We start from the raw sequence: 10,709 nt of genomic DNA on the forward strand, positions 1-10,709 counted from the left end.
AAAGTCTCCAACTGGTAGGTAAAAATCATAATAGTAAAAATAAATATTTTACCGACGTTCTTTATTCACTTAAGATTGTTAAAAATTAAATGTTATTATTATTACTATTAAATATAATTATTCTTTAATATAATGGAAGAAAAGATTATTAAATAATTTTGAAGATTCATGTTGGCCAAATATAAAAACCTTATTGCGGGTTATGAAGTCGTGAAAAAGAAACATATGGTTAAAATTAATCAATAATAAAATTTAATTGGACAACCCCACAAGGGACAATCTCAACTTGCAGCTTATCTGTCTTATATTTTTATACATTTCTGCAAAACATATAAAAAAAGAGGTATATGAGAAAAAAAAAAATATTGGGGTTGTGAGAGATAGAGACATGTCCGCTTATAAATGAAAGATGGGTTTGGTATTGAAGACTTTCAATTTGGACAGCAACAGGAACACCTGCAGAATGAAACACTCAACCAAAAAATCAAGCCAATTGGAACTTCATCTGACTTCTAAACCATAAATGTTAACTATAGAACACCAACACAATTTGGAAATATAAATTCAAACAATCATGATGTCGATTAACATATCCCGGAAATAAAAACAAACTATAACATAATTATAATTTATTTTTGTTTATAGGCTAATATAACAAAAAGAAATCCTAAAAAATTCATGGAGCTATATTGAGGTATTAAACCAATTTTATACTAGTTCAGTTACTTTATGTCTTTAACTATGAACAACATTCGGTATTCAAGTTGGGCTTGAGAGTTTTATACTTTTAAACAAAGTATTACATCAACCAGCATTTTACACTCAAGGAACCTTTCCTGAAAACCCACCAACAACAGAAGTAATATGAGTTTATATATATATATATATATATATGTAATTTTTTTTCTATTCTTGAAGGGCACACTGATTGCTATTGCTGGAAATGAAAATGTTAATGTGGGAACAGTTATTACTGTAAATTTTTAGCTGAAAACATTAACAAAGTCAAATAAATGAGTTAAAAAGGAGAATTTTAAAAATATGAGGAATTAAATGTAATGAAATTATTATTGAAGAACTAAAATCATTATTTTTTTTATTAGTAACTAAAATGAGTATGGGTCAATATTTGAAGGAACAAAATCATATTTAACCCAATAAAAATTATGAAATTCATAAACCTAACATTATTTAAAGTTTATTATAAGGTTATTATCTTGTATATATCCATATAAGGAAGGCAGAAGCATGCACCTATCTCAGATATATAACATACTAAAGAGTAAAATATTTTTGGGATAGTTTTTTTAGCACCCATAAATCCCTTAAAATGTTGGTGTTATTAATGGATGAGATATCGACATGTATTTGGGTCCCTTGTTATGAACAGGAAGAATCTACAAATGATGTAGACGTTATATACCACATTAATTTGAATCAAAATTTCACCGTAGAACTTTGATATTGCGGTCATATTCCTAACCTTAACTATAGACTTTGGAGAAATATAGATAGATATATTTTCCTTTCTTTTTTTGGCAAAGAAGAAAAAAAGGACTAGCAGTGCCCTACCCATGCAAGACAATGGAAAATCAAGTATATTTACATTGAAAAATAGTGGTACTACGTTTTAGTTGATTAATTAATGGTGCAAATAAAGGAGTGTGCTACATCTGCGGCTCCACTGATTTCAGAGAATAAACATCAAAGTCATACGAGAAGTTAGGTGAGCAACTTTAAAGACTATGATAAAAATTAAATTGGCTATTTAATGTTTGTTAGGTCTGTAAATGACTTGGTCTAGTAACTGGTCTTAATTAGATTCATGCAGCAGTAGCATCTATTAAACACATCATTTTGACAAAGTGTAGGTGAATGCTCTTTTCAAACATTTAAAGGACACAACAACATTTTGTACATCACTTTCCCTTTAAATAATCTGCCATGTGATCAGCACCACACCACAGCCCCTTATGTTAGAGCAACAAAAATGGCTCAAATTTTAAAACACGTACTATAAATTAACGCAGATGAAATCAAATTTTTATGGGGGTGCAAGTCACAATCTAATTAATTAAGATTAGTGGTTTTTAAATTTTAACAATATCTATATCTATAATCTCTCTCTCTCTCTCTCTCTCTTCTTCTTCTTCTTTTTTTAAAAGTTTGGTGCTTGTAAATGGTTACCACCGGCAGCACAACTTGTTGGTTCTATAACAAATTGGGAAGACCTATTTATTGTAAGAGGGAGGGAGTGAGAGGGGCAACCATAGAGCATTTATTTTTGCTAACCTGAATTTGTTTAAGATTTCTATCAAGTGTTTGTTACTCATGGCCATCAGGCCATGATGATGGACAACAAATTATTATTCGACAGAATAGTAGTTGAACCATCAATGTAAGTTCATGCTTAAAAAAGGGGTGGAGAAATTTTACAAGAAAAAGAGAAATTATAGAAAAATGGTAGTGCGGAGTATTACAACATTAGCGAATAAATTAAAAAGGTGGATGGGTGAGTGTGAATGATTTGGAACTATAAAAGTGATTTCTACTATACTATAGTAATTACAATTCCAACTAAAACGTTGAACGTGTTAACTTAGAAAATGGGAAGGGATGTGTTAAAACTAACCAATTTGACTTTGAAAAGGCTAGCTAAAGAGTTGATTTATGCTCCATGTTAATAATATAATTTCATTGTCCCCGCAATTATTGGTGGACAAATGAAAACGACTTGGCTTCAAGTGCTTATCGAAAACTTAATAAGGATACTGGAGACCCAGCGTATAAATTATAGTACTTCCTCTATCTTCTCTTTCAACATGTTAGCCTAATTTTCTCAAAATATTTATTATTTTAAAAATAATGTATGTTACCAAATTCTGATCATTGATCGATTTGGGTAGGACATTAAATTAATGAATGGTTAGTTGAACAAATGAGTCCCTTGTTAAACCACATAAATTAGTTTTTCTTGGTACAGACATAAATTAGTATACATTAAATCTGTGGATATCATAATAAATATATATAATATTATTTTACGTGAATACTTTTTAGTAATATTTTCATTTATTGGTATTTTATAATAAAAAAATACTTTATTCTATATTATTAAAAAAGTCATTGTATCGGATCGTCAAAAAAAAGAAAGTCAGTGTATCATAGTAAATTACTAATAATAAGATATAGAATATGTAGTTAATAAGGACCTATATATATTTCAACTTAATCAGAGACTTTGATTCAAATTTAAAATAGTTAAGGCAAGGCAACAATGAGTGATATATTTGACTTTCTTCGTCTCTCTAATTTCATTAAAGGAAGGATAGATAATGAGGAAAGTTTAGGAAAGATGAGTTTAAAAAATAACCTAATCACATTTATGTCAAGTTTGGTCGAGTTTAGGGAAATCTGCGACAAATCCACTCCACTTTTTTTTTAATAGAATGTACTTATATAATTTTAAATAAATCATACATTAAGTTATTAATTATATTTTAAGACAAATAATATATAAAACTCAATAAATGACAAAGATCTTAAAAATAAAATAATTAGATAAGAATATATAATTATTAATTAAAATATTAGAATAATTAATGTTTATATAATTCAAATTTGGTGAAAAATAAGTATGGTGATGTCGCGTGATATGTGAAAAATATTATTTTTTATATAATATTGTATATAAGAGTCATGCCAAATTTTTAATTAAATATATGATTTAAAATTTATTTTTTATTTTTTATATTTTAAATAATTTAACTATTAAAATAAATTTTATATTTTCTCTCAATATCAAAATAAAAATATGCAAAATAAAATTTTAATATATTTATATAATTTATAACAAGGCAAGTTCTTCGAGGCAAGGATTTACATCCCAACTCAAAACCAAAAAACGTTTTTACCAGCTGGGAAAAACTTGAACTTAACCATAGTTAAAATGGATTTTCTCCATTAAAATTGGGTCATGCCAAGATTGATATATGTAAATTCAAATTTAATTGTCGTATTTAGTTAATGATGTTTTATGAAAATATTTAATTCCATCAAATTAGAAATTCATTTTATCATAATAATTTGCATAACTAATAATATTCTAGAGTGTGATTATCTTAAAAGACTAATAATAAGATAAAGAGTACTCTCTTTTCTCTTCGGTCCTAATTATAAGGTATAAATAATTAATTCACAAAGGTTAAGAAATTTGATTAATTTAATTTAGAGTATTATATTTGTTTTATATTGGTAATTTTCTTAAAAAAATTATTCCTATAATCAAAACTAACATTAATGGGTTATATTGCTCTACTACATTCTAAAACTGATGTTAATGAATGATATTTTTGATATTTTTGTAAAGAAATTAACTAATACATGAAAAATTATAGATTAAACCTTAAAAAGAAATCAAATTATATTTTTAATTTGAATTTTATAATAAAGACCAGAAAAAGGACTAGTTAATAAGAAACTATATATTCCAACTTACTAGATTTTGAGTTCAAAGTTATAAATATGTGGCAACATTAAATTTTATAAAAGGAAAGGTTTTATTATTCATAATATCTGACTTCACACATTAGTTATATATTCAATGTAATGTCCAAATACGAGTCCTCTTAAATAAAAAGTAAGAACATTGAAGACACATGTTCTAATAGTTGTGCTAAGGCCAATTTATTGCGATATTACCCAGTTACAACAGGGTGTTTCGCTGTTGAATTTTTTTTTCTCACTTTCAAATAAAAAAATAAATGTACGATACAAAAAGAATTAATAAAACAATACCAATTTTTTTTTTAAAAAAGCTCAATTATGAATTCTGAAATTAATTTACATATATGTTTCAATTATGTCTAAACATTAATGTGAGATTATATCAATTAACTAGTGATTTTAAATTTGACTTTAAGTATGTAACTGCATTAAATAATAAATATTTAAAGAGAGGAGATTTTATCGGCCAAAGCATGTTACTATTGTGTTCAAATAGAATTGTCTCTAATCAAAATAACTTGTGAGTTTTATAAAAAATATATATATATATATATATATCAAAATTAATGTTATCAAACTCAAAAACAAAACTGCTCGATCCTGTCTGTAAATAATTGTGCTGCCTTCTATGCACCTAAAGAGAGGAAACAAATAATAGGCAAGAAAAAAAGGGCAGAACTAAGGTACAATTGACAAATTGACAACAAGAAAAATTAAGGCTCTTGGATTGGACAGTGAACTATGCTAATGCTGCAAGTCAATGAAATGTACTACTACTCTTGTCATGTGTTATTCCCTCTCTTTTCTTTCATTTATTATAAGCCACAAGCATATCTGGCACAATGGGATTTAAACATGGGCATGCAAATTAGTATTCACAAAAGGACCAAAACAATGATATGGTATAATATCTAGATAAATGAGTCTTTTATACTCCATTTGGTCTAATTATAAGAAGAAAATATATGTTTTATATTTATTAAGAAAATTAATTAATTTCATTAAATTATATTATTTTTAACTAAAAATAATATATTTTTTTTAAATTATTTTCCACTGAAAGTTGATATCAAATATAAAAAAGTCTTTAATCTTATTAAATAAAAGATAATTTCATTAAATAAAATTTTGTTAGTTGATATTTGTTTATATTTGAGAGAATAAATAAATAATTTTTTTTATTACTTATATTAAAGACCAGAAAGGAGTATATTATTCTTTTGTAAAATTGGTCTTTTCTTTCTATTGTATGAGTTATTCAATGAAATCCTTTACACTTATTTTGGATTGAACTACATATTAATTTTATGTGTTCGGCATTTCAAGTGTGTAAACAGACTCACCTAAAGCTTGAAGGAAATTTTCTCAATTAACAGTAGGTTTCATAACTAATCTCTGATGCCGAAAGATCAAGGATAACGATATTATCAAGACTGTCCAAATAGAACAAAGATCATTAACACTTCTCTACAGACTTAATTGGTCTTATGTTATATAACTAATTTATACTACCTAGTAACTAATCTACTACTAGGGAGGAATTAATGAAAAGTTTGAATAATTTTAATAAAATATTAAATTTAAACTCCATTATTGTCATTATTTAACAGAAGAAAAAAAAAATACTATACGGATATATTTACAAATACGGATCTGTTGAGTATTTTTATACTCCCTCCCATTAGAATTTACATCCTATGTTATTTTATATAGGTGAATAAAAGAAATTTATTGTCCAACATTAATATTATAAGAGATATAAATAAAAAAATAGTTAATATTATATTGAAAAGTAATAATAATAATAATAATTTTAAAACTTATTTTTTTTCTTACATTGCAATTATTATGGAAGGGAATGAGTATTATTTTCTAAGGGAGAGCAAAGCCCCCAAAGGTTTACTCCATCCGGATGTAAATATAAGAAAAAAAATAATTTTGGACCTAAATATTAATTAATTTTTATCTCGATAGTATTTTTCTTATGCCATTTATTTAATAAAATTTTATTTCTTATGATCATTTATTTTTATTCTACAAGTATTACTATAAAATATATCTTAGGGAAAAAAATTGAATTAGATGTCATTAATTGGATTTCTTAATCCATGTGTGTTGAACCTGAATAATGACATAGTGATGTTAAATATAAAAATATATTATATAGTATATAATATAATTAATACTAAGCTCTATAATTAATTATGGTAAGTTTTATTTAATAAAAATATATAAATCATAATATTTAATAATCTGAGATGATTCAAATCTTTTTTTGAATTATTAAATAAATAAATAATATGTATTACTTTATTTTCTTAGTGTGGAATTTTAAAATATTTTATTAATAATATATAAATAAATTATTAATATTCTTTCCATATCATTATTTATCTTTTAAGGTAAGGCATATTTATAAGAAAAATATTAATTACACAAATTACTATAATAAACGAATTTTTATAAAGTAATTAATAAAATTATTAGTATGCATTTATGAATTTATTTAAATATTATAGTGTAGAAACAAATAAATATGAACATTATTGTAAGCCAATCGTTAATATATTTATTTTATTAAATACTGTAAATAAAATAAAAATGCTAATTATATTTCGTAATTCATATATTATTATAGCTTAAAAGAAGAGAGACAGTACCGTAGTATTTTCTTTTTTAATTTCTAGATACGTACCTCACAAATTCTTTGAAAGTTTAGTCCAATCAGCTCTTGACATTTGTCAATGAAGAGAAATTGTACCCACTGAGTGTATCACACAAAATTATACTCACCATTCACATTCTGACATTTCATCTTTATTAATGATTTGGGTCCAGCACTAAGTTACGAAGTTGTCATTTTTTATTTTATTTTTTAAATTACATAAGATTGATATTTTTAATTTAGTAAATTCAAAGTAAATTTTGAAAAATTATCAAATAATGATAAGAAATATCTTCAGAGTACTGTTATGAAAGCAAAAATAATACCAAACTATAAAAGCAATGTATTTATAAATTATTAATTAAAATTTTAAAACATTTAGTATCTTCTTTTTTAGGAAGTTAGTAAATGCTTAAAATAAATAAATACTCCTTAATGTTATTAAAATATTTATTCGTAAAATAAATAATTTAAATAACATTCAAATCTTTCACGTTTAATATACCCAAAAAAATCACGCTTCAATGAATGCATATATTTAATACTAAGATATTAAATTTAAAGGTTATTTAACGGATGCCTAGAACGATACCGAGACCCATAACGTTTATTCATTACTGCTATCAAAGGAGGAAAAGTTTTAGTATTCAATTAAATACTCGTAGCATTTTGTCACTGTGTAGTGTGTAGGCAAAGCAACTTGATATATGCAGCCAGAAAAATGGCCCAATACAATAAAAAAAGCTCCTACCATTCATAAAGTACTACCATAAATTTTTATTTAAATAGGCATTAAGAAATAATTAAGGTATACATTGATGAGATGCATATAAATGATAATAATAGTCCCTTTGAAACCAACTAATTTAGTAAAATTTAAATACATTCATTCAATTGATGCAAATTTAATTAATTAGCAAAATCATTATTTAAAAAAAATTGAAAGGAAATTTGCAAATGAAGTTGTGATCAGTATTCAGTAGTAGCACCCATTGAAGAAAAGAAAAACTAGAGGCAAGTAACAAATGCAGAAATTGGAGAATTTTCTATTAACTTTCCTAGTAAAACGGCAGTGACTTTTCAATATACATTCATAAACCCTGGCCCCAATATCGCTAAACAAATGATCCTATCCTTAAACGACCTAAATTTATCATCATCTATCATATTCCATTTACAAATACGTTGATATAAAGAAATAACAAATTATATTGAAAATGGAGACAATTTTCATCAATTACCTCACTTAAATTGATATATTGAGGTCAATTCTAGGTTTCTTCATGGAAGGAATAGGAACAAGAGAGTTACACCTAGGACACTTGGGGTTGTTCTTCATGATCATTACATATGATAAGCAACCAGGGCACCCTGCAGCCAAAGGGGATGATGAAACATTAAGCCTCTCTTCACATTCTTCTTCTTGAATTGTTTCCCTAATCGATGACGACGAGGAGGAATACGACGGCGATGAAGCCGAGAGAGGTGACTTCAAGAATGAGGTTCTTTTCCTAACAATAGGCTCTTTCTCTGCCCTCTCAAGTGCTGACTTGACCTTGTCAAGGGTGCACACACTTTGGTAGTTGTTGCTTGAAGGGAGTGTGGATGAGACCAATTTGAGGTCCAAGCTTGTTTCATCAAAGAGGTTCAATAGCACATTGGAGGTAGATGATGATGGGAAGTTTAAGTCTTGGAGTTTTGGCCCTGCTGGCTTTGCATTGAGCTTGTTGTGGTCATAGATTGGTGGAGAGCCTATTGTGGTGTTGCACTTTTGGAGATAGACTTTTCCTGACTGAAAAACAATAAACAAAGTTCACCAACCACAAAACCATCACAACACATCCATCATAATTTAATGAAAAAAAATTGGTATAATGTTTTAATAGTCCTGTTTTATTTATAATTGGTAAATACGGTCTCCCTTTTATAAAATTTAGAACATCACGCTCGAATATGATTAAGATTGTCTCCGGTAAATATTAGTGATAGTATAAAACTACCAATTATACTAAAACCAAATTTAATGAAAACCAAGGAAAGCAAGACACATTTTACCATGAGAAAATTATTCTTGTTATGATCTGAATCATTATTAAACATGGGGATTTGTAAAACCAATTATGAGATCAATAACTAACAAAATTAACTCAGGTGAATGAATTGATACAAGATACAAAAAACAAAACAAGTTAATTGGGAGTGATACAAAAGAATAAAATTGGTTATGAAGGACATCAATCCATTGAGAGAAACTCAGAAATGAGATCATAGCATCCATATCTGATAAAGCTTGGATACCAGAAACCGGAATCCTATAAACTCTTCATTATGAGAAATAAATACAAAGGTACAAAGGAACGAAAATTGAGTAATTGCAGGCCCGCTGTTACATTAAAAGGCAAAAGTTTAACAATCACCGATCAAAAAACTTTGAATGTTAACACTTTATTTAAAAAAAAAAAACAATTCTCTTTATTCTACACTTTCGCAACATACAATGGCAAACCATGAAAGCAAATCGCAAAAGTCCCAAATAGGGTACCCCATTGAACCCATAAATCTATTTCATTTATAAATAATCAAAATAAAAAAATTAAAAACAGAACACCCCACTGGGGTAAAAAGAAAAAAAAATCATAACACACAAACCTCGACAACAAACAAAACAAAAATATGAAAAAAGGAAAAACAAAAGAAACACTACAAAATTCAATGATTCGATTCAATCGTTAGTTTTTCATTAAAAAAAACATTAGGATTTCCGATTTCCGATTCCCAGGATTCGCGAGTTTTCGTTGTGGGACAAAAATAAACTATTTTTTTATTTTTATTCCCGGGAAACAAAACAGAACAGAAAATACCCAGAAAAAAGAAAAGAAAATTGAACGAACCTGAAGGTCGAGTCTCTTCTCCCAGCCACTAGGAACCTGCAAATCGAGGTCCAATTCCTGGGATTCAATTGAGGAGGACCCACCAAGCAAGTCCCGAGTAATCAGAGCCGTTGATTTCTCACCGTGTGATTCATTCCCCACCGTCCGATGCTGCTCCTCCTTGTAGCCACCACCCATCACCCGAATCAGAGAGCTAACCTCAGCAGCCATTGCTGTGCGCGTTCTCACAGAGGATTCTAGAGAGAGAGAGAGAAAGAAGATAGAAAAAATATGGAGAGAGAGAGAGAAAGAGATGAAACCAAATGGGTGTGTTTGTTCATGTGTGTGACTGTGAGAGATTTATATATGCCAATAAAGATAGATATGATGGTACGTTACGGTAAAATTAAATTAAATTAAAATAAAAATAAAAAAGAAAGATATGACATTGAATTTATAATTAAATTCCATTAAATTCAGTTTTCTGATTTTGTTACTACTAGTATCGTGGTTTTGAATTTCGAAAAATGAATTTGATTAAATTTTTTATTAATTATTTCATTTAATGTGGAGGAGGGGTTTTAATTAATGGGGGTAGTGGAGAGGAGTGGGAAGAGAATTCAAGAAAAGGGTGGCATGTAAGTTAATGGGAGCATTTAATGCTGGGA

At 27.4% G+C, this 10,709-nt stretch overlaps 1 protein-coding gene across 1 annotated transcript; it reads right to left on the minus strand.

Annotated features, from left to right (window-relative positions):
- Positions 1 to 8,195: 8,195 nt before the first annotated feature.
- LOC114385775 lies at positions 8,196 to 10,464 on the minus strand. The gene is made up of 2 exons (XM_028345842.1): positions 10,063 to 10,464; positions 8,196 to 8,963 (listed from the first exon to the last, which is right to left on the minus strand). Exons 1-2 carry the CDS (start codon positions 10,270 to 10,272, stop codon positions 8,418 to 8,420), a joined length of 756 nt encoding a protein of 251 aa, XP_028201643.1. The 5' UTR covers positions 10,273 to 10,464; the 3' UTR covers positions 8,196 to 8,417.
- Between the last annotated feature and the right edge of the window lie 245 nt (positions 10,465 to 10,709).

The sequence above is a fragment of the Glycine soja genome, chromosome 15 (assembly GCF_004193775.1).
Source record: "Glycine soja cultivar W05 chromosome 15, ASM419377v2, whole genome shotgun sequence".
NCBI classification, from domain to species: Eukaryota; Viridiplantae; Streptophyta; class Magnoliopsida; order Fabales; family Fabaceae; genus Glycine; species Glycine soja.

Bases quoted from the DNA above. Each gene is read 5' to 3' on its own strand.
- LOC114385775 (XM_028345842.1), bottom strand. From the start codon at position 10,272: ATGGCTGCTGAGGTTAGCTCTCTGATTCGGGTGATGGGTGGTGGCTAC. The intron at 8,964-10,062 runs GTTCGTTCAATT...ATTGTTTTTCAG, and splicing joins AGAAGAGACTCGACCTTCAG to TCAGGAAAAGTCTATCTCCA.